This window comes from Ixodes scapularis, unplaced genomic scaffold, assembly GCF_016920785.2.
Source record: "Ixodes scapularis isolate PalLabHiFi unplaced genomic scaffold, ASM1692078v2 PGA_scaffold1__304_contigs__length_218370807, whole genome shotgun sequence".
Taxonomy (NCBI): Eukaryota; Metazoa; Arthropoda; class Arachnida; order Ixodida; family Ixodidae; genus Ixodes; species Ixodes scapularis.
The window spans coordinates 42,811,692-42,835,868 of NW_024609846.1; the positions used below are offsets into that span (position 1 = coordinate 42,811,692).

Genomic DNA, 24,177 nt, shown 5'->3' on the forward strand with positions numbered 1-24,177 from the left:
CAGAAATGTTTTATATATTTGGATTATTTTTGACAGCATGTAAACTTGTTTTAATATTATGTCTTTTAGCTTTTACAAACATATTAAATAAAGGTTGTGTGTTCTGCCCTTTGGTCTCTTGAATTCACTTGTCTCTATGATTTATTTTGTGAATGACCAGTCAGTGCTAGCAGTACTAGTCGGTACCAGTCCACTAACTACCATGCCATGACCTAAAGCGCTGGAGGAACTGAACCACAGTGGCCGGAGCAGCGAAGCCTGCGCAGCAAAAATTACCGCCTATAAACCACAGCTGCAGACGTAAACACACAAAGAAGCAATACAGATAAACAACAATAAAATGCACATGAAGCAAAAACGAAACCGAAACCCCGGCGACAGAGCCGGAAGCGTTTTGCAGCCGCCCTTTATCAGCGAAGCGTGTGCAACAGTTCCACTTCCGTATTCCCCCCCACTCGCTCCGCGGGTGTCTTGTCAGCTGGGGGATGCCTCCGCTGGTCGCCGAGTTCTTTGCACCGCTAGCACCGCCGCGTCGCCGATAGCAGTGCGCCCCGCACCCCAAGAACACGTTTCCCCGGTGCGTGTGTCCAATGCGTCTCGCCGAGAGCCCGCAAGCCGGCCAAGACTGTCGACCACGCCAGCGTCCCGCCGCTGCCCCGGCTGTTGTCGGGGCGACAACTCCGCGGCGTGCGGAGTCTTCCTTACTCGCCGACAGCACCGACAGATGAGCGTCATCGAGCCGAGATCGTCGTCGCAGTGACCGCTGTCACCGTCGGAAGCATGGCAACCGCTCTGGAGCGAAATCTGGTGCTCGGGGGGACTCTGAAGCAGCGCTGCAGAGCGCTGCTTCCGACGAGAGGCATCGCGTACTCGTCGAAAGGAGCCGCCGAGGCGAGCCCGCAACCCAGAGACAAATCGCGGACCGTGCAGTCTTTCTACAACCAGTCCGCGATCGACGTTGCTGCTGCCAAGGTGGGGCTTCCTTTTTCTTTCCTTTTTTTCGCTGTCCGGTTGTTTGTTTATTTCTTTGTCGCTTCGTTTCTGTCGAGTGGCTGGCTTGTTGCCGGAGGCGAGTCGCGAAGGGGTCGTCGCGTGCCGCGTTGCGCCATTTCGTCATCCAGCACTGGCTGTTCTAGCGGTGCATCCTTTGCCAGGTCAAATGCTGCTACTGGCGGGAACGCCGCTCATTGCTCAAAAACTCGCTAGTTGTCGGTAATGGTTTGTGCGCGGCTGCGTGCTATAGACATATTGCACGAACGTTGCATCCCAAGTAGAAAAAGAAAGATCGCACGCGTTCCCTGTGGAGACTCGTACTTCATCGTAAACTGCCGCGGCTGACGTCTTTTGCATTGTTCGAGGGGCGGGTTATTCGCTGATCGTGTTACTTCCCCGCCGAGAAGAACAAGAGCGCTAGAATCTTTGTAGGAGATTCCGCCAGACCTCCCCGACGTGCGACGTGAGCGAGAGCACGTCATGTCCGCAGCAGTTGTAACTTCTTGAAATACGAATTGGATGCAGCAGTCTCTATCCTGAATAATATCTGCCTTTTTTTTTATGTAATGCAGATGAGGATGACTGTTGACTGCATCCTAACACAACCACAGCTGATGCTGATCCAGTCTTTCATTGTGTTACTTTTGGTTTTTAACATTAGTTCCGCCAAGCTGAACGAATGGCGGTGGTCTTTTCATGCGGTCTGAGGGAAACCCCGATAGGCCCTAGGAATTACAGGAATGAATAAAGCAAAATTTTCTGCAGCCGATACTGAAGGGGGCTGCAGGAACGCCCCAAGCAACACAAATGACCTCAGGACATCCCTATAACATTTAGGACGTCCTAAAGACATCCTCTGGACTAAGTGTGCTACTAAGGGTCACATTCACCTAACATTTTTCAATGCAAATGATAGATGTAGATTTCATAGGGCTTCTTGATTTGTTCAGATGTAAAATTATTTTCAGAAGTATATTTTTTTTTTTTATTTCTAGAAGGATGGAGAAGAAAATGTGTGATATCACATAGATGTGCAAGGACACAGAAACTTGGGTTGAAGACACTGAATCCACTTAAGCAAATGCTTGGCGCTTCGCTTGCTTTTTGATATTGCGATGAAAACGAAACTTTCTTTGAAAGCGTGCTGGAATTCAATTTACCATATCTAGTGTCAGTGAAGGTGACGCCATGAGCATCAGTTGATACGGCAGCTGTGCTGCTTGGTTTACCTAAGCAGCTAGTAGAATCATTTAACTTAGCCTTAGCAACGAAGAATTGACACATACAGTATGCGTTATTGTGCAAGCACCAACTGCTGAAAATGTTTAATGTTTGCAAAGTTGTGTTTTCCATCGACACAACGCACCATACACGAACGAGTTTGAAAGAGCATTACAAATGTGTGCATCACCATGAGGTAGTAACTGCAAGGTTTACCAAATCTATAGCTATGTGCCAGCCCTTAGCAGTGTCAACAACAGAAAAACAACATAACCAGTGAAGCAGATGATCGTCAAACAAGACCAATGATATATTCCCACATTATCACAAGAGGGCATGGTTATAGGAATCACATTTCATAACTTCTGTGAGGATAAAGCCATCATGAAGTCCAGTGATTGCTATTGAGGTCGCAAATATGTATACCAAATGAACTGACACTCGTAAAATGGCAATCGAAACAAGCGTGGGCCAGCGTCACTGCTCAACGGAGGGTAGGTCATTCTGCTGGATGTGGAACTTTCGAGCACCGAAAGTATGCGTGGCCTGTTGAATGGAAGGGGTCGCTCGAGTCGTGACTTTGAGTATCCACATAATGCATCTACTGGAGCTCAGAATCGTTGCAAATTTGCATTTTATGAGCTCTGGATATAGCTCTGGAAGTAGCAGATAACTCAGTTTCTCGAAGTTTGTGCTGGACCTCGCAGTTTTTTTTAAAGCCGAAAATAAAATTTGCATATATGTTTACCTCGGGTGTTTTCTTTTTGCCATATGAAATTTAAAGTTTGTTCAAACATATGCACACTTCAAGAAAATGTGCATATGTTTAAGCATATGCACATTTTTGCGCATATGTTTAAAAATACATTCAGAAAGAGTTCCTTGCTTTTTAAGAAGGAGCAAGGAACTCTTTCTGTCAACCGTCGGTGACTACTCACAGATGGAAGCTGAGGGCATTGCCCGTGCTGCAATTTTATGTTTTATTTTTCTATCTTCTACCGAAAAAGAAAGTACACTAGTACACCTGGCACTTGTTTTATTCACGGAGACTCAGGGAGCTATTCATTGAAAGTCATATGTTGTTAGGAACAGCTGCAGTAATGGGACGAGATTCCCAGAGCTCAGTTTCATACTGTTTCTAACGTTTCCAAACTTTTTACAATACTATTTCTCCATTTTCAAAATCATGTTACTTCCTCATGAAACCATGCAATATTAAAGGGGTGCTCGAGTGGATTCTAAAATTGTCTATTTGTGGTGATAACTCAATCTACGGGCTTTAAGCATCCTAAAAAAACCTGAAATGACAGCCATGGGCGGCCAATTTCTCTATAAAAATTTAATCAAAGTTTGTGACCCCCCCCCCCCCCCCCCCCCCCCCCCCCCCCCCCCCCCCCCCCCCCCCCCTCTTCCTGCACCTTGGACCAGACCCCAGGGGCCCTATGCTACACGGCAGGACCAGGAGACCGGGACAATGCCGTCTGCTGCGATTGGCCAGCGGTTCGGTGCTGACCAATCACAGCAGACAACATTGTCCGGTCTATTGGTTCCATTTGGTCCTGCCGTGTAGCATAGGACCCCAGGGCGCATCGTCAAAGAGGGCATTTTCCAACAATAATTGCTGTATTGTCTCCTACACTCAAAGATTTGACATTTTTGTCAAATTTGTAATGCACAACGTGCCTAAAAAGGGCAATAATAGTAAAGTTCCAAATCTCCACGCTATTAACTATTTTCATTGGTAAAATTTTATGGAGGTAGAATTTTTAGAGAAAAGAGTGCCCACGTATTTACATTGCTGTGGGTTTACTAGGATGTATTGCTATCTCTATATAGCTGGTCGTTTTTATTGACTAAAGTCCAACAAACAATATGCCATCAAAAACAAGCTTCTAAAAAAAGCACCCTCGAAGAGGATATCGCAGCTCCCTAGGCCCTATATGTTTCCAATGGCAACTTTTTTCTCCGACCGCTCAGCAACCACCGGACGGATTGACTTCGGGATGGTTTAGTTAAAAAGAGAAGGAAAAAAACATTTTGCAGCATGGTCACACTCTTTTTAAACGGCCCCCTTTTTCAACTTGCCATTTGTGAGCATTTGTGAAGAAAACAAAGGCACTAATAGATCTTCTGACAAGACGTTGCGGAAGGCAATTTCTTTCTTAACATATCTTCAACAAGATCTTCGTTCAATATATTTCAATAGAGAAATAGGAGGATCAAGTTTGCACTCCAGTGATTGCCTGAAAATTGCCTTTCCCGATAGATTTTACTGTCTATCTCGTGGCATTACCTGTGAGCAACCTTTCATAGTTATTTCACTAGAGGTGTCGCACACTTTTGTCAAACTTTCGGGGTTCAATCTTTTAACGAGATCCGACCGGTTCGACTTTGTGGACAGTGTGGCCAGGCCTTGATAAAAGCATGTCTAGGTTTGGAGAATTGTTTTTTATGCAAAAGGATATTTTAATTTTATGAACAGTTGCAATTAAAAGAAACTAATTCTAATCACTGAAGAAGTTAATAACTTATTGTTTCTACTGTATTAGCTGAAATAACCAATCAGTGCTGCCCTTAATTCATACCTTAGCCACCACCATCCAATCCGAAGCCAACTGGCCAGCCTGTCGCGCATGCGCATAGCTGTCGAACCCGAGCCGAACATTTCTCGAACTTTTCACAAGAAGCTAGAAAAACTGGAACCTGTTTGAACCCGCACCTCGACCGGTTCGCGACGCCCTTAGTTGACTCTGCACTGCGACGGATGACTTAAATGACCCCGTTTTTTTCAGTCATGTTCAAGGTTTCGGGGTGCACGCTTCGCGGTTTATGATTCTTTTTTTGTTTGTGTTTTTAGTTAGGCATGTGGGCAGAGCTGCGAGTAAATCACCCAGTCGTCACTTTTGCAAGTGCCGTGGGGGGGGAAATGTGAAGTTGGCGACGCTTTTCTGTTTGTTTAGCCATATTTTTTTCGCTGTAATGTGTATTGAAATTTGCTGAAGTCAGTGGTGTAGCCAGCCAGAAATTTTTTCGAGGGGAGCTGAGGTGGGTGGAGTGTCCATGACTTGGGGTGCTGGGGGGGGGTGGTTCTCAAGTTTCGTACATTGATCTCTATTGTAGTAGGTTGGATCGCAGATCGGGCACCCTTAGCAGGCATCACTTGAGACCAGCTAATGCATGGGACTTTATTGGAGAAACGGGGAAACTTAAATTTCTTACCTTTGGATATTTTCGACGATGAAACTTTATCCACGTTTTCCAGGAGTTACAGGTAATATTCTGGGCGCAAATATTAAAAGCGGTAGAATACCAGTCTTTTTTAAATAAATGTTCCGCGGCTGATGGTGGAGGGTTGCGACCAGACATGTGCACATTACCCACGAAAAGTAACTAAATACCGTTACTTGCTTTAAGAAGTAACTAAGTATGCTCCTTGTTAACAATTTTCAAAAGGAGTGCATTACTTTACCTCAAATGTAACAAGCAGAGACTCAAACCATAACTGTTAAGGCCCGTTCACACTCTTGCGACCGAGTACGACTGAGAGAGACGAGATCTCTTAAAACTTCTTAAATGTTTTTAGAATGAGGGAACACACTGGCACTGTGGCGCCATCTATGCGGTGACCCTGGAACTGTATTTCACAAGAGCGAAGGTTTTCGAGATTTCCGAGGTCAAATGTGCGTAATACCCATAGAAAGGCTCGTTTATAACATTGACAAAAGTTTTTCGAGCCAACAAAAAAAGGATAATGCGCGAGAAATAAAAAAAAAAAATATGCCGGACCGCCGAGTTTACACTGCTTCCCAATGGACGGCGCCAGTGTGTTCTCTGGTTTAAGAAGTTTTAAGGAACCCAGGTTTAAGAGGTCGCAAGAGTTTGAACGGGCCTTAACTGAAAACCGTTCAGGAATGAAATTTTTCAAGTAGCCGTAACTGGAACGAAACCGTTATTTGACATTTATAAAAACCGTAACCGTAAATAATTTACTGGTAACCGATGTTAACCGAAAAATAATAACATTTGTTTTTCTCAGGAATGACCTCGAGGAGGGATCTTGAAATGTCGTGGCCATTTGACAGAGTTACCGTCAGCAAGTGGTGCATCTTGTAATACACTTACGTTCAATCTAAATTTAGGATCAAGAATACTTAGTTGGAACCAGTGGCCGAGCTTTGAATAAACTGTCTCTATTTCTAGATCTGCCACACTCCTACAATCGCTGCACGAATTCAGTATGTGTCGCCTTCAGGGTATTAACTAATTATTTACAATTCTGGTAATGTCCATCTGATTCGGCTCTTTCAAAACCACCAATATTCCTGACCTGCAACTAGGGACGTCGTGAACCTGTTGGGGTTTGAGTTCGACCAGGTTCGGCGTTTTCAAACTTTTATAGAAAAGTTTGGGAAAGTTCGATTAGGGTTTGACTTTATGCGCATGCGTGACGGGCTGGCTCAGTTGGCTTTCGATTGGTTGGTGATTAGGGGTGTCGCAAACCTTTGTCGAACCGGATTTATAGGTCAAACTTTTGGGGTTCTACTGGTTGGAACCGGTTCTATGAACCTTCAAACTTTTAACCAGATTCAACCGGTTCGACTATGTGGACAGTGTGGGCCAGACCTTGATACAAGCCTGTCTAGGTTTGGAGAATTTTTTTTTTTTTTTAGGCAAAGGGTTATTTTAATTTTAGGAACAGTTGCAATTAAAAGAAACTAATTCTAATCACTGAAAAAGTTAGTAACTTAATTTTTTGTCTGTATTAACTGAAATAACCGATCAGTGCTGCCCTTAATTCATCCCTTAGCCATCACCATCCAAGCCGAAGCCAACTGGCCTGCCTGTCGCGCATGCGCATAGCAGTCAAACCTTTGTCGAACCTTTCACATGAATTTAGAAAAAGTCGAACCTGGTCGAACTTGAACCTCGACTGGTTTGCGACATCCGTAATGGTGATGACCAAATAATCAAGTCAAACATTCTACTTTTAGTTAGGGCGGCGATGCTTGGTTGTTTTGGTAATATAGCAAGAATAAATTATGTTATTAACTTTTAAGTTATTAGAATTATTTTCTGTTGGTTGTAACTATTTATAAAATAAAACAACCTAATCTGTAAAACCGTGTTCTTCAAGTCTAGACATGTTTGTATCAAGTCTAGCTCCACTGTCTGAAAAGTTGATTCTTGTAGAACCTGTTTAAAAGGTAGGAGGTTCGTCGAACTTCTTGTCGACCCTTGAGGTTCGACATAAAAATCCGGCTGGGCAGAGGTTTGTGACATCCCTAGTTGCAACATATCTGTAGGAGAAGCTCCGCCTTCAAACGCCGAAGAAAAGTGGCGCCACTATATAAATGCACAATTCTTCTAGCGTCACATGATCAGACAGCGAGAAAAGTGCGCCTCTACAACCACATGCATTTCCTTGGAAATAGCAAACATGGTGTAGGTGTAACAGCGCACAACAACGGCGACTATGGAACAAAACGAACAACACAGGACATATTTTTACAGCTGTGTTGTTCGTTTCTTTCCTTAGACTTCCTTGTTCGGCGCTATTGCATTTACATTATGTTTGACTTTCACCAACTAGCCCAGCTCTCAATTTTATTATGTATTTTACTTGGGGAGGGAGGGCTACAGTTCTGTCCCTTTCTTCAGTGTGGGCAAAGCCTCTTCTTTATTGCGAATGGCTCTTCCAGCACCCAGTGGGAACTTTCTGAAGGTTGTTTACAAATGCTGCCGAACAACAAAATAGCTATGTTTATTTTAATTTTTTATTTTTTATTATATCTAGAAAGCGATGGTTCCCGAGTAGGGGGTGTGATATGTATGCTTGGGTATCAAACTATATGATGGAAATAGATGTAGTGAACAAGTGTTGGAGCTGGAAATGTTAAACTTTTTACCAATTAGAAGCACTAAGAGTTTTTGTTATTGTGAATGTCCCGTTGTTGAATATCTGGAACTACTTTAAACAGCTTAATAAAACGGCTGTCTAGCATTTCAATAAAAAAAAATTATTGGAGAAACCGAAATACACCAGTTTTTAGTAACATATAACCGGTAACCGAAACCGTAAAACACTGAAACGAAACAGATATCAACAGGAAACGGTAACCGTAACCGAAACGTTATATTTTTCGGTTTGAGTCGCTGGTGACAAGTTACCTTTCTCGTTATTTTGACGACCAAATACACAGCTGCTTTTGTTTCATGGTTTATTGCTTTCTTTTTTGTAGTAGTTTTTACCCCGATGCTTTAATTTTCTATCGTTGCAATAACAGCACACCTGCTATAACTTTTAAAGTGCAGCTCTTAGGCGCCCGTATCCGGCTTGAGCGACGTCGCTGCCCGCGTAACTGCGCGGTGCATTATGAGACGTTTCCCAATAATGCACCGTGCGGGAGGGAGGAGGAGGAGGAGGAGGCAAGGAGCATGGGAGTAGATGAAGAGGGTGAAGGAGAGGGTACAGACGAGGAAGAGGGGCATACCGTACCCTCCTCCTCAAGAGCTGCGCTCTAATTCGGCATTACAGAGAATTGTAAACGTCTAATTTTTTTTTTTTAATGATATACTTTTTGATAAAACAATGTGTTTTGTTTTCTTTAATTTTGGTTTTCAATCTTTTTTGCACGCAAACATGTTTTTTCGTTCTGGAGCAGAATCTGAACGGGACTTTTTTTAAAAAACAAAACTGAAACCGGAACAAAAAATATTTTGTTTCGACACCCTGGTTTGTAGGGGTCGTTGAAGGCTCTCTGGACGTTTATGGTGATGCCGGCCGCTTATGAGTTTGTCACGCAGCACCAGTCAGGTTTAAAGTGATTGGTCTACAGAAGCCGGAGAGCTGCAAGAGAAAGAGTTCAATTTTTCGTATGAGCTTGAGCGCTCCACCGTGCGTCAACAAAGTCTTAATCCCAAATTTTGTACAAATATTTCGATGCGCATAGTTTGTAAAACTTAACTCTGCCAAATAAAGCTTTGATAACCTCACCATCTGCAATCTCTCCAGTTGTTGACACCACGAAAAGAAACATGTCTTTTGTCACATTTGGTGGATTTCAAGTGCATGAAGAGTTCCCAACTAAGATATTTCAAATGTCTATTCAGCATATTTCCTCAGTATTTACAAAAGAATGGTGTAAAGCTACGTTGTGCAATTGAATGTGATATTTATGTTTTGAAAGTCACTTTTTTCTTGATCGGTTTGAGTGCACATGTTTTTGCGTACAGCTTTACTAATATGCATGCTTTTGTACACATGTGTGCGAATGTGCATGTTTTTGTACATGTGTGTAAGAAGGTAAAGGTTCGACAGGCTCTTTGCCTGGTCAAGAAACAACATAAATGGCAATTAAGAACTCTAGTCATAAATTTAATCAACAGAATCTTGCATAGGCATAGACTTCGGGGGGGGGGGGGGGGGGGGGGCATTGGGGCTCGTACTTTCCCTGGTGAGATCTGGGGAAGCCGCAGAGCCCCCCCCCGGGCCCAGGCCATGATCCTCACCGAGACGCTGTTTACATGCCATGTAACGAGCTTCTAGAAGTGGCATGTAAACAAAATAACGCCCACGTTGCCTTTATTGACAATATACATGGGAAATAGAATCCTAGCATGCCTTCGTTAGCTTCAATCTCCAGTTCTGATGAAAAAATAATGCTCAGCACCCCCCCACTCCCCCAGAAAACTTCTCAGCCTGCCCTCCCCCCCCCCCCCCCCCCCCCTGGGAAAATGGAAAGTCTACGCCGCTGGAATCTTGACTTATCGGTCGCACAATTATCTTTGACAACTGCACCATACAGGTCTCTGAGAAGAATCGGAGAAAACATCTCTTTGGGAGTCATGGTTCATCCAATGCGCAAAAGGGAAATGAACCGCTCTTCAGGTACTTTTCCCAGCAACTATGCGTCAGGGCTGCGTGACGTCACCAAAGCTCCATACATCTGTGTGTGTATATATGAGGCAGGTCCTTACTGGGACTCAAGCGTAAACCGACCTGGTCGCGATTCGTCAGGGTGTATGATTAGAGTTCTTAATTGCCGTCAATATGTTTACAAAACCATGCAGTTCCAAAATACCCCCCCATGTAGCAATTTAACTTATCCGAGGCACGGCAGCAACAATCATCACATACAGGCGACAAAGCTTTAGGGGGAAACCAGCAAACAAATTAAAGCTTGCATGAAGCGCTTCAGCATCTAGGAGCTGGAAGAAATAATTGCAAAAACTTAGCATTCATAACATCCTGTCGCAATATCGCTGAACTGAATGAAGAGTGAGAGCGCAGGCAAATCGCAGACGCAACTGAACCCTAATACTTAGAAAACATACACTCATAGAAAAAGGTACTTAGATGTCTAAACATTCTGTGTCAGTATCTTTACTTGTACTTACATCTTTACTTTACCTGTATCTTTTTTTCCCCATTGGTATGATGCTTTAGTTATGGTTGTGCGTGGCTGAATTTATTATTGGTTTATGCAACCTGCTGCCATGGAAGAAAAAATGACCTCAATCAGTGCTCAAAGTCACTTTTATTGAGGCAACAGCGATTAGCTGGGGACTCTGTTGCAGTATCGTCTGCTCCGTGGTAGAACAAGGAAATAAAAAGACTGCTTTTATAAGTGATATACTCTAACAGCCAAGCCATATCTTTTTGGCTTTCCATCCATCATGTAGTGCGGTAATATCAATGAAAATTTAATTTTATTTGACTTGGAAGTATGATCTTTGCGAGAAAAAAATGTGTTCTGTTCAACTTTGGGGTGCAGGGCACTGTAAACCTGTCCTGGTATTACAACAACATTGCTGTTTTCCCAGAACCAGCCCGAACACACGAAACACAGACAAAACAGGCGAAGGCACCTCCCCTTCAAGCAGTCTTTGTCTTTGTATCTGCCTAATTAAAAAATAAAAGCATTATCTTCTCACCCCTCCCCCCCCTCCCCCCAACCCCAGCCCCTTCATTTGTAGGTCAAGCGTTCAAAGATAAGCTTAGCAAAAGACGGGGATGTTTTTTTAAATTTGATGGAAAGAAGGAACTCTTGTCACTAGCGCAGCTCGATTGTCTAAGAAGGCAGCAACCGCAGTGCCACCTGGAATCGTAAAAAATTCTTATTTTAGTTCTAATTCAGCTGCAATATCCTCTTAGGGTTTCGTGTGTTTTTCCCCATATTTGGTATCTATTCTTGGTGTTTATTTTCAGACCAAATGTCAGTGTTTTTCGGGGCTCATGTTAAAGTATACAGGACACAGCCATTGGATTTGTCAATCTTCGTGGAGCATGCGCACAACCCGAGTACACGAAAAGGCATCTCACCATTGAAAGAAGTGTGCTATCTGTATGTTTATACAGCCTGAAGTTAGTCTGCCTCAACTGGCAACTTGTCTCTCAGCTGTAGATGGGCAATTTAGTCAGCGCAGTACAACCGCTAGCCTGGAATCTTTTAATGTGCACCACGCAGTTCTGATACACGATTGCAAGCCGGTGCGATGCTCATCCGGATCGAAACGAGCAGGGGTGGAGATGGAACCCAGGGGCTCTGCATTGCAAGCTTTCACTCCACATGCTCCGAGCTGGTGCACACTAGCGAACTTGGTCACCAGTTCCTCTTTGATGAAAGAAAGAAACTTGATAAGGGCTGTGGTTCTTGAAGAAGCAGCGGCGACAGTTCAATACAAGCTGTGTTCCAGATCAGTGCAAAATAAACTTGTTCATGTGCAACTTCTTTAAAGCTTTGGTTTTTGTTATTTAAGACCAGCTCCACTTCAGGGTTCTTCGGTTTACCCTGATTTGGGTAGAACTAACCCGGGATTAAATTTTCGGGGGTTGTCAATATATACTGGAACTTGTTGGTTCATAAGCTACATAACATTGACACGTCATGGATTTCTCTATAAAAGCAACCAATGTAACTTAATTGGCCACCGACATTCATCATTTGAATTATCTAGGATCGTTTCACCGGAACGGAAAAAACCTTACATGCTTGAACTACCACTCAGAATGTACCTTTGATGAAAATTCAAGTTTGTTTCCATGCAAGCATTGGTTTTTATGTTTAGTTTTATGAGGTGTCCAGGAAATTTTTGCCATCCTATATTTGATGAGACCCATGTACCTAAATGCAGAATGCAAGGGCTGGAGGGGTTGAAAAATGTTTTGTATTCACCTTTGTAGCGTGCTAGTCTTTGGCTATGGATCCTTGTCATGTGTCTTGAAGTATGTTAATGTTTTCTCCCCACAGCCCTCTGTTCGTCTGACACCCACCACCATACTATATTCTGGCAAGTCACCTGATGGCAGCCACCTTCTGGTAAGGACTTCGCCGCCGCCCTTCACTTTGTGCACGCTGGTCGGAATGGAATCGTTATCGGGACTGTGTTGGTGCTCATCTAACCCATGGAGAAAACTGTCAAGTAGAGCCACGCAAGGTCTACGCTCAAACTATCCGCACTGTTTTCCTCATTGTCTGGTGCCGTCACAACGGTCACTCATTTATTCATGTCGTGTGAAAGCCGTTTACGTAAGCACCATCGGCACCTAGGTGCCGGCATTTTGTTGCCTAGAGCCACGCGGGTGACGTTGGTAAGGGTTTTGGCTGTGAGATGCTTGTTTTTGAGTTTTAGGTACGGTTATAAGAGACTATGCAGATGTTATTTCGCTCATTTGCGGACTGTTTTAGCAGGCAGGATGAAGGAAGCGCTTTCTGCCTTTTCTGTGAGACGCGTTGGTGAAAGCTGGTGACAATTGGCAACACTCGACTCGGGGAACAGTATGGCCGGAGAGATGTTGCTTTGAAGTCTTTATTCGGCGACTCTAATTTCAAGTTTGCGACGTTCCCTTATGATCAGGTGCTAATACTAACCTTTTCCTTACCACGCCTATTCAAATCAGTCAATTTGATTGATGGATTTCAAACTCCTTTTCAACTCGTTCAGCTCTATTTTCAGGCATGTGACGCCGCCTAGAATATTACGGAGAGACTCTACTTTGTGTTTCGGTTTCGCTTTTTGTTGTTTTGTGAGGGGGAAATTTTTCACACGACTTTAAAGTTCGAGGCTCTTCAACAATTTTACCCTCATCCTCAAGCAACGACGTCCTTATCGCACGGCGTTGCTCCCCAAAACATTATTTGACTCGCGATTCTAGTGCATATGTCATCAATTTTGTGGATAAAAGTGGTAGCAGCAAGTCAGAAGATGACGTTCATTCATTGAATTTTAGTTTCGATTGTGGCAGTTGGTCGAACCAGCCGGGATTAGAATCTACAGGTGCCTGTTGATAAATTTTGTTTTGCGCACCGAGGGCATTTATTGCGTCCGTGAGCTTTTGTGGACATACTGGACATATTCTGAAAGCATTATTTTTCATCTGAAGGGTGTCGACCTCATATAGACTTGATCTTATGCCATCAACAGTAAAACAAGTGGAGTTTTCTTTTAAAGGTGGCCCAGTCTCGACCTCAGCACAACACTACAGAATACCTCGAAACTCTTTGGTTGGGACTTCGGGGAATGGTGCAGTCGTCAAGGGGGCTACCTATTTTTCTCTTCTGCAGAACGAAGTTCTGCATAGAGGCCTTTTTAAACTTGCAGGATTTGTTTCTAGAAGAGTAAGGTACAAAATGTATATTTTGGACTTTTTTGTTTTTACTCCTAATACTTTGCAAGACATATTGAATTAAAATAACTTCTGTGTTAGTTACACAAAATTTGACATTACGTTTTTTTTTCTTGCGCTATGTGATATATTGTTTGACATTTATATCCTTGAAAGAAGAATTCCTTTAGCAACATTTTGGCATGTTTTGGTACACCCAGTAGTGAAATTTGTGGCAAAACAATTTGTTTACTGAGTTCATCCTATAACAGCCTTTTTTTCCTTTAGTAAGCAAAGAGTTAAGACAAGTCACTTCATATACATCACGCGAGATTTCTTTTTCTCCCCGTTTCTGCAACATCTGTATTGTTGCACTGAAAATTTAGTTGGTTTGCATGGCAGTTATTTGTCCACTTGGTTTAAAACTCGGATCAAGTTGACTTGTGGTACAGAGCGCGACAAGGTTACTAGCACAAACACCTGGATGCTTGTTTTTCACTTTTATTTCTCGCATATGAGTTTTTCACAACGACGGCTAATTTCGTCTAATGCACTCGTCTGTGGCTCCAACGTACGTAGCTCAACTTGGTGTTAAAGTCATCTTACATGTCTTGCCTGTACGATTTCTTTTAAAGACTTCGAGCTCATGCCACGCTGCGTGGCTGCGCATCGACCTCACGCTTTGTGATCGTCAAATCTATCCATTCAGCAGTGCTGGTCGGTGCACTCAAGTATCTCTCCACGAGGAGGTGCTTCAAGGAGTGACATAGACCCCTGTGGAGTCTTCGTTATCTCGTCTTTATCTGTTCTTGCACGTGTGCATTTGTGAGCGTGGCTCTCCAAAGATACGCCGCCGTACAGCTGTGCAACAATGCCTCAGTTTCTGACAGATATGCCTGAGAGAGTGGAAGGATTGGTGGGAGCTGCAAAATGGTTTTCTGGATAAGAATGCCTGGAAAGAGTTCACATGCTGAATCTCAATTTTGCTACGTTGGGAAGTGTCGAGGGTCACAGTGCCAGGAATCTCTCACAGTGTGGCGTCTGTAGATATGCCCCTTTGGCACACCTGCCGGACCAAGTACCATGTGGTACTGCGCCCCTCCAGTCCCCACACGGGCTACTTTGTGCCGTTTAGACTTTGCACTTTGTAGTGTAGTTTGTTGCACATTCAAAAGGTTTACATAAGTGATTTGTTCGTGCTCTATTACAACTAGGTTATCATTGCAAGACATCCCAACTTCATTGCTACGGAGCATGACGAAGCCTCGATCGTTGATGGATACGCAGTCTGCTCAGTGGAGAACGAAAAGAGAGTAGACAAAGTGAATCGCCTACAGTTTTCTTGTTAACGGAGCCACGGATATTGCTTTGTTAAGATGTACAGGGTGAGCACCATACGTTTAGGTGATGTGGAAAATTCAGCACTGTGGCCTTTTGTCTCGGCAGTGCCAAAGGTTTGCTTTTTCGTCATGGCTCGGAAATGCAATGTCCCATTGTCATGAGTGGATGTTGAAAGATGAACCCCCTTTTGTCAGTCGCATAGGTTATCATTGTAATACTGAGCTTTTAAAACCTGGTTGAGGACTAAGTTAATGATGATAACAGTTACAAAAATAGTGCCTGTGACGACCCTGTAGAAGGGTTCACACTTAACCGAATAGTAGTATAGAAATTAGTAGGCAATTAATGCATTCGTCCGTCGGTTACATCGAGAGCGATTGTGGTGGGCTAACTGTGTTTCCCTCGGCGGTTCTTTGCAGCGCAGTGCCCAATACTTGCACAAGGAGCTTCCCGTGCGCATTGCACACCGCATCGCCGGCTTCCGCAGCCTTCCCTTCATCGTCGGGTGCAACCCCACCATCCTGGCCGTGGTGAGTACTTCGAGGCAAAGTTGGATCGCACTCTTAATGCCGGTATGTGCGCACGTCCGACACAAGAAACAGTGCCGTAAAAATTCCTGGGGAAATTGACTTTGCCATAGAGCGCTTCCATTGTGCATACTTGCCAAGTCTCCCGTATTACCCGGGAGACTCCCGAATTTCGACCAATTTAGAGAGTTGTATGATTGATAAAATAATCTCCCAAAAAATGCAAATTACCAGCGCTCTCGTTTTGTACGGGTAGAGAACTGCGCCTCGAAATGTTTCGCGATAAAACTGACCTGCTCTGTGCACTTTGGTGAAAGTTCGAGCCTCCTATGTGCGGGCGTCAATTTTCCCTGCTCGTTTTATGACAGAAGGTTTGCTTGGGACACCCTGCATTTCAATCGTTTGCTCACTACCTTATAGTTGGCATTTGCAGTTGCGGTAAATGTCAACTCCTGAGCCTACGAGGTAGTTTAGTAAATGCCATTATTTCTTTACTTATTTAATGCACCTGTACACCTCCGTTGACCGACCTCAAAACGAGGAGTTGTGCTGCAGTGTTCTCCAGACACAATTTTACAGCGTGAGTGTTGGCCCAGATTCCGCATTCGCGTTGACTCCCGCTCCAAGAAAAAGGATGCACTCTCTTTTTTTTTTTTTTGTGCTGCTCTTCTTTTTTTTTCATCTCTGCTACTTTTGGAGTGAATCCAAGCTGGCAGTGGCTTGGGTTCGGGCCAGCACTACAAGCTTACGGATGGTGTAACTGATTGACTGGCTTTTTTTTTCTCTTTGGCAGCATGAGCTCTACACTCAAACGTTTTACCTCCTGACCGATTTTCCTCCGGTAAGTTTCACCCCCTGTTCTGGCAGGTGTAACAGCTGTGGTTTTAGAGGAACTTTGTGTTTTCCGAATAATTTTGCTCACAAATTTTTTTTTTTTAATGGTAGCTGTTGAAGACACGAGTGTCTTTTAGTAACTCTTTTGTGGTTGGTGTTGAAGCACCGATTTCCCTCTACTCCCTGTGGTTTGTTGAAACAAGCACCAGAGTTACACCTGGCACATCTTTGTTTTTTCTTTTCTTTTTCTTTCTTGTTTCAACAGAATGGAAGTCCTCTCGTAGTAAAGTAACTACTTAGATTTTTGTTATGTTCCGCCCCGTAATTTTCATTTGATCAAAGGAGGTCATGCCACTCAACAACTAAAATCTGAAATAACTTTGCCCCCGTAAAGTATTACGCAATTTATTCACATGGGACGGCACACTTCTTGCCCACACCCGATCACACTTGCACAGTGCAGCTAGTTGTGAAAATATTAAGGGATTAATATTTATAATTACTAGAGTGCTCGACTCTAGAGCAGGGGTGGCCAGACGGACACATTCAAAGATCTGTAAAACGGGATAATTTTAAGTGAGGAGTCAATAAAAAAGTGACGTGGTGCTTTTGAAATCTTTTGATTTCTTTTCAGTTGAGGGCATGGCTAATTCCCCTGGTAAAGCTTTATTGTTAAAATGGAGGTTCGGGCGAGTTGGTTGTTCATGACTGACAAGGAAACAGCGCACCCTCAAAACAAGCACTCTAAGCTTTCATGCACACAAAAGAAAGAGCCACTTACACAGCGCTTACACCCACTTACACTTACACTCGTTGAGATTCCTGGATCGGCGACTTTTTATTTTACCTTATCATGTATGCTGGTCCTATGAGCCCAGGGGGAAAAAGCCGCTTCTACCTTTCAACTCGGCGCACTCGAAACTTGTTAAGCAGAGCATTGTGCGGTTAAGTCTCAACAACGCACTTACAAAATCATGCTGCCATTCCATGCAAACAAGCTTCAACAGGCAAGTCTCTCGATTAAAATGCGCAGGATATCCAACCTCCTTACTTACATCAGTGGCCGAAAGACTCATCAAAGACATTAAGCAAGGGGACCACATTAAACAAAAAGAAAAAGACAGGGCCAAAAAACTGGTCATTGTGCCATATATTCACAACTTTTCCCACGGTCTAAAGAAAATAGCTAATAGAGTTAACCTGGACATCGTCTTCTCAGCCCCTAACAAACTTCATAGCCTGTGCAAGAGAGTAAACACACCCACAAGAACCACAGTCAAGTGCACGAAGAAACATAAAAACAACTTCGTACAGTGTACCGAAAAGGTGGTCTACTCCTTCCCTCTATCCTGTGGACGACAATACATAGGACAGACCGGACGGTGCGTCAACGATCGCCTTCGTGAGCACAACTGCACTATCACCAACAAAAACTCCGGACACCTGGGAATTCACTGCCGAGACTGTGGCTGCACAGCGCAGCTGGAGAAATGCACAGTGTTAGGCAGGAACTACGTCAAGCTGACAAGAGAAATCATGGAAGCAGAGAACATTGCCAGGCAAAGGGAGAGATGTGTCAGCACTCCTTCCATAATGTTATCCAACAAAGAACTAGAGTACTTAGCCATACAATAATTTTATGGTTTAGCTTCCTATTACAAAAACACAGGAAAAAGAAGGAAGAAGAAAAGGGCAATTTTTTGCCATAGAAACCCTAGTCCCAAAGAAAGACGAAAACGAAAATTGTAAATATAACATAGAGTTGTCAGTCAGCACTGTGTAAGTGGCTCTTTCTTTTGTGTGCATGAAAGCTTAGAGTGCTTGTTTTGAGGGTGCGCTGTTTCCTTGTCAGTCATTCTTTATTGTGTGTTTCTATTCGTAAAATAAGGACATCATCCAATGATATGGTGGCACAAAGCTGAAAAAACACAATCTGCCCATTTTTCTGCATTACTTTTATTTTTATCTGGTCTGGGGAGGGAGGAGGTTTACCAGGGAGCCACGGGCCGCACTTGGGCCTCCCAAGAGCTGCACAATGTTTGCGAGCTGTGGTTTGGCCACCTCTGCTCTAGAGGTTGTTAAACAGGCTGAGCATAGTAAATAGCCTGCAAAAATTTTGTGTCGGCAATACTCTAGATTTTTTCTCTTCGTGACACAACCGCATTAAGGTTATCCGCTCTGTGCATTTGTCTGTGGACGGACAAAGGTGGTTGCTTGAGCACTGGACGTCCCGGCTGGGCGCAGGTGACGGACTTTGAGTCCGAGAGCCGCTACTCGGAGACGGTGCAGCAGGTCCTGGACGATCACAAGGACGTGGTGACGCAGCTGGCGGCCGGCTTCAAGGAGTGCCGCAAGCACATCAAGGTCTGTTGGGGCAGCTACGCACCACCAGCTCCGGCGGAGTTGACTTATGTTTGCCGTCCTTGTACCGTAAAACGCCGAGCAAGCGTCCACCCAATTCCGGAGATAATCTTGAAGAACCAACTTGCTAGGATTAGGTCCAAAAGAAAAAAAATGTATCTTGATTCTACGGTTAGTCAGTATACACAGATGCATTTCTGCGGCATTCTTTTGGTGCTTTTGGCAACCTGCAGTTATATTTTCTTCTTTTCTATTCTTTTAGGTTACACGGATAGATACTGAGAAAGGGGAGGAGATGAGAGTGGGGATATCGGAGCACAGTGCTCTGGTTAGAACGATTAGTGGGCAGGTTCAAAGCCCTTGTCTGTACCGATAGCTCGAATGCGTTTAAACGCCGGCGTTCACGTTGGCCACTGCCACTTCTGAATTAATTAATTTCTTCCCAATTATGCATTCTTTTGTGTGCGGATTGTCCTTTGAAGTATATGTTGCACGTTTCGTAACGGTATCTGCGGCATTCCGTCACACTTTTCTCGAGGATTTCGGTTGTTGGACACATTTTGCGTTAAAATGCGGAAGGGTCCCGTATTAGGACAGGTTTTGCTGCTGTGTACCGAGCTGCTCAGAGGAGCGGCTGACAAGGAGGAGCACGTTGGCTAACGACAAATCGCCAGGTTGCAGCTGTTTTGGCCTGTCTGGCATTTGCGGCGAATTCGGGTCTTGGTTGTGGTAGTGATGATGCCATGTTTAGAGAAAGGAATTGCTCTTTGTTTAAAAGCGAAGTCGGGTTTCACGCCAACCACACAGTTGGCTGCGTATGGGAATGCGGCGTCACGGAGGAAATATTCGTATGATCCCACTCTCTCCCCCTTGCCCTGTGCAACACTTTTATTAAATGGGTTCCCTGCTTTCTTTTTTTTGTGACAGCTTGGTTTGAACTTCCAGACCTGTAGCGCTTTCAAGAAGGCTCTTGTTTTTCGCCGCAGCCAATGCATCGGTGTGGCAGACAAAAAAGCGAGTAACATGTGTGTCGTATTGAAACGCCGGTCACAGCTCAAAGTCTGTGACCCCATGATCTCGAAATCTTTGATCAAGTTTAGGACTCCTATGAGCCTTCAAGTGTAGTGCCCCTTTTAGTTTGAAAAGGCTTAAAACTGTGGGGCCAGGCCTTCAGAAAAAAGTTAGGAAACAAAAAGAAGGAAATTTCATACATCTATTCTCTACTTGTAGCATGTGCAGTTACCTTCGAGGTAAAAAAGTGTGGATAGACATTGATAACTCACTTAAGTAGTGTCGTAGTGTGCTATCGACAACTGTATTAGAGAAAGAATGTGGTATAAAAAGCAAAACAAGCTGCTAGAGGGCCAGTGAACCAACACTTTGTTCCTTCTGCTTGTTGTTGGGCTCGCTTCAGTTATTTGGTACTAACAGACTGAGTATATGCACCTATAGTCAGTGACAGGTTAAAGGCCCATTCACACACTTGCAACTTCTTAGAATCAAGTGCCTTGAAACCTCTTAAAATCTCTTATGACGAGAGGACACACTGGCACCACTTATCGGGTAGCAGTGGAACACTGGGTGGTCCCGTATATTTTTAATTTCTTTTGCGCATCATTCTCTCTTTCTTGGCTTGAAAAGCCTTTGTCAATGTTACAAACCAGGGGTGACCAAGCTGCGGCTCGCGAGCCGCATGCGGCTCTTTGCCTGTTAAAGTGCGGCTCGCGGCTCCGTGCCTTACCCACCCCCCTCCCCTGCCTCTCTCCCGGTCACATGAGCACTTCCCCAAAAAGAGAAATGGAACTTGTTTTGAATCGAAGGACAGGTTGTGGTTTGGTAGTCTTGTGCTACTGCTACCTTACTTTACAGTTACACTGCTTTTGACTCGGATGGATTGAAAGTTGTTTAAATTTCGTTCATTGCTCTAGACAAAAATTTGGCTCCCCCCCCCCCCCCCCCCCCCTTGCGGCTCTTCGAAGATCCGTGGTGTTGTTTGCAACTCTTAGACGGGGTCAGCCTGGCCACCCCTGTTATAAACAAACATTTCCCATGACTAGTACATACATTTGACCTTGCAAATACCGCCAAACCTTTTCTCTAGCGAAGTGCAGTTCCAGGGTCAGTGCATAGATGGCGCCAGCATGTCGGTGTGTTCTCTCGTTGTAAGAGATTTTATGAGATATTAAGGCACTTGGTTCTAAGGAGTCGCAATTGTGTGAATGGGCTTTAAGAGTTCAGCAGAAATTGCTCCTACCCCTTTCTACTTTAGCAAAACGAGGGCTGGAGGCTGTCACCGACCCTAGCAAAAAGCGCCGACATGCCGAGTGGTAAGCTCAGCTGTACTCATAACTGTAAGGATATCTGTCGTTTTTGGTCCTTTTTGGCACTTCTGGATTGCGGCACAAACACAGCACGGACGGGGGGTTGGGAAAAGGTTGGTGTTAGCTGTACACATTTCTTCAAAAACGGTAACTGGTTATTGTTAATTGTTACTTTGTGTCAGTCAAAAGGTATTTGTTGCTGTTGACAAGAAATTTAAGGATCGCAACTAACTGATTGATGGCTAATGTACCACGCAACGTTGGAGAGAAGCATAGTTCACTTTTCACCTTCAGGGACCGTTTCGGGACATGGTTGGTATGGCAAATGGTGAGCGTTTGGTGAGCGGTATGCTGTGCCCCTCCTGAGATGCGAGCGATCTCTCCATGTGCCGCATGTAGACCTGGAGCCGGTGGAGCGCTCGTCGATCGACTCCAACCAATCCTTGGGAAAGTGTCGGAAAGTGTCGAGTGACACGGAGACGTTGTCCCCGCTGCCTTTTCTGGAGGTTTTTGATCCGTAGTCACTTGCACTATTTCCGTAATGTACTTCAGGGCACGGCCGGACTGGAAGCGTGCGCTCTCTTTCTCTTCTTACGGCCTGTTATACTTCCAGGCGGAATAGGTCGTTCGAGGTTGTTGAATTGAAAAGAAATACACTCATTTACTGATGGGATATTTACATATGTACAGGCAACTGTCCAGGGGAAGCTTTTCTGAGGTCCTCGCGCATCAGTCCATTCTTTCTCGACTTCTTTCTTCTTCTCTTTTTGCCCGCAGTCTCACGAGCTATCTTCAACAATCCGCAACACGCTTCCCCCGAAATGAGCGCACCAATAAACGCTCATTCATTGTACAAGTTCTAAGGGGTATACCAGTTGCACCTGTCGCTTCAGCACTTGTGCACCCGGCAAGGCAACGGAGCATGAACGTACGACTCCGTCCCTCCTGTGAAAAAGCTCCTGGACACGTCTTGTGCGCCACAAATGTCGTGGTGTCTTTGCAATTGGGGCAATCGCCACCTCCCGCCGCAATTCGCGGGGGGCACTGTCACCTCACCCCTTGGCTACCCTTTTCCGTTTGCTCAGAGCGCGTCTGACAGTGTATCTTAGCGCTGTTGCAACTTGCGGCCGAGATTTTTATAGCCTTTGACACCTGATCCTTACGTTTAGACCCTCAGCCACTATCTAATGCGCTTTTGATGAGCCCAAAACGGTGAATATTTGACGCACATCTCCGAGAGATTCGGGAGTAAAAAGTAGTAAGTAGAGACAGTGAATGCAGTTGCGGAAAAACTATAGTCGTCTTTACCTCCAGGACTTCTGTTGCAACTCAAGAACAGGAGGAGACGGACCCCTTCTACGTGGAGGAACTTTAAATGATGAATCATTCATACACTCGTGAAATGTAAGCAGGCCCAATCTATCTATTGCTGTGGTCTGCATTATCATTTCATAGGCCGCACATGAAGTCGGTCAGCTGCTCTAGACAAGGGTGTATTAGCCTGTACAATTTTCGCACAGTGCATATTACACTACAGCCTAAAGTGCTTCCTCGAGGGGTTGTGCACATATCCAGCTGATTTTTCCTTTCTGTCCATGACCGTCTTTGCATGGTTAATCAGAAGCATTCTGAGGAACTTGTTGCAAATTAAACCAGCCAAGCGCTTTGAGTGACTGTTGTCAATGCCCTCTGGGCAACTTAGGATTGGCGCGTCTTCAAGATAGGGTGCATTGAGTTGTTGCAGAACTTCATGCACATTTATACGCAAAAAGTTCTTAACAGCCTTTCAAAAAAAAAAAAAAGCACCAATGTTGTTTAGAAGTGCGAGGAACCTAGGATTTGGATGATGAAGTCCGCTTTTATCCTGGCCTTGCAATAAGACGAACAGAGGATCACCTCTGTTACTCGTAGTCGACAGCTAACACAGGCGGTGCACCCAAACTCACTAATGCGTTTCACCAGATAAGAGCTCGAAGGGACTCTCCGAGAGGGGTGAGGTGGTTGCGCCCCTAGCGGCAAGCAAGTGAACTACACATGGAGAAAAAATACCATTGGCTCCCGGGCGATTGCAAAGGCCGTAAGAAGAGAAAGAGAGCGTGCGCTTCCAGTCCAGCCGTGTTCAGGGTTGGGTTTTAACATAATACTTTATTAACTAATAACAAGTGGCCGGGATGACAGCAGCCTTCCATCCTCCCCGCTCCAGAGTTGGCCCCCCTCTAATGAGAGTTTCTTAGCCTTCCTCGGCGGAGTCGTAACAAAGCGGGTTGGTGGCGTCATCTAGTGAGGGCACACAAGTGCACAACAATTTCAGTTTCAATATTTGCTTTAGCAATGTTGTGGAAGTCATGAAAACGATTACGCCAGTAGCACTCGACGACGGAAAGTTACACGAGAATATTGGAGGGATATGGTGCTGTTACGAGCATTGTTATGAGCTGTTTGAGGGTCAACGAAGTGACACAATGCGGTGCCGAGGTGTCGACATTCCTGCCAAACGGTCGGATTTGCTATCAAGATGCGTAAAAGGTCACTCTTACTCGAAGGTACGCTCATTATTCCGCAAGAAGGGTGCGTCGATTGGTTGCCTTATGAGCAAAGGCACTGAATACGAACCGCACTCGTTCAGCACGACGGCTTTCGCGCCGTACGCAGGGCCGGCGAGGCATCGGAGGGCGGGTGGCAGAGAGAGCAGCCGAAACAGCACCATAGCAGCAGCGCCATTGGCGGCCGTGCGGGGGAGTTGTTAGTGAGCAAAGCAGCTCCTCCACCCGCTGGCGGTGTGCCCCCGGGAGCCGTCGCTCGCGGCCGCTCCACCACCGAGATTAGATGCTCCGAGTTCCAAACCCGCGAGCGTTCGCTATTTGGCGGGGGAATGGGCTAACAGACTAGATGAGAATGGCGGGGGGGTGCCTCAGTTATTCCACCTCCAGTGCGAGCCCTCTACCTTCGATAGCGCTTGGCCGTCTCGCGAGCC

General features: G+C 44.9%; 1 protein-coding gene across 4 annotated transcripts in view; it reads left to right on the forward strand.

Annotated features, from left to right (window-relative positions):
* The first annotated feature begins 358 nt into the window (after positions 1–358).
* LOC8028544 (3-methyl-2-oxobutanoate dehydrogenase [lipoamide] kinase, mitochondrial) overlaps positions 359–24,177 on the forward strand; it is a 33,488-nt gene continuing 9,669 nt past the window's right edge. For 2 of the 4 annotated variants that reach the window (XR_005718254.3, XM_029977051.4), the window contains exons 1-5: positions 359–972; positions 12,465–12,533; positions 15,580–15,690; positions 16,481–16,528; positions 18,766–18,885. Coding sequence is in view for 3 of the 4 variants with exons in the window: in XM_029977051.4 (XP_029832911.2) it covers positions 781–972; positions 12,465–12,533; positions 15,580–15,690; positions 16,481–16,528; positions 18,766–18,885 (540 nt within the window). In the remaining variant the exon portion in view is untranslated. Of the gene's footprint in view, positions 973–12,464; positions 12,534–14,707; positions 14,908–14,974; positions 15,205–15,579; positions 15,691–16,480; positions 16,529–18,765; positions 18,886–24,177 lie in introns of those variants that run through there. The other 2 variants (XM_029977052.4, XM_040498955.2) reach the window with 2 other exon arrangements.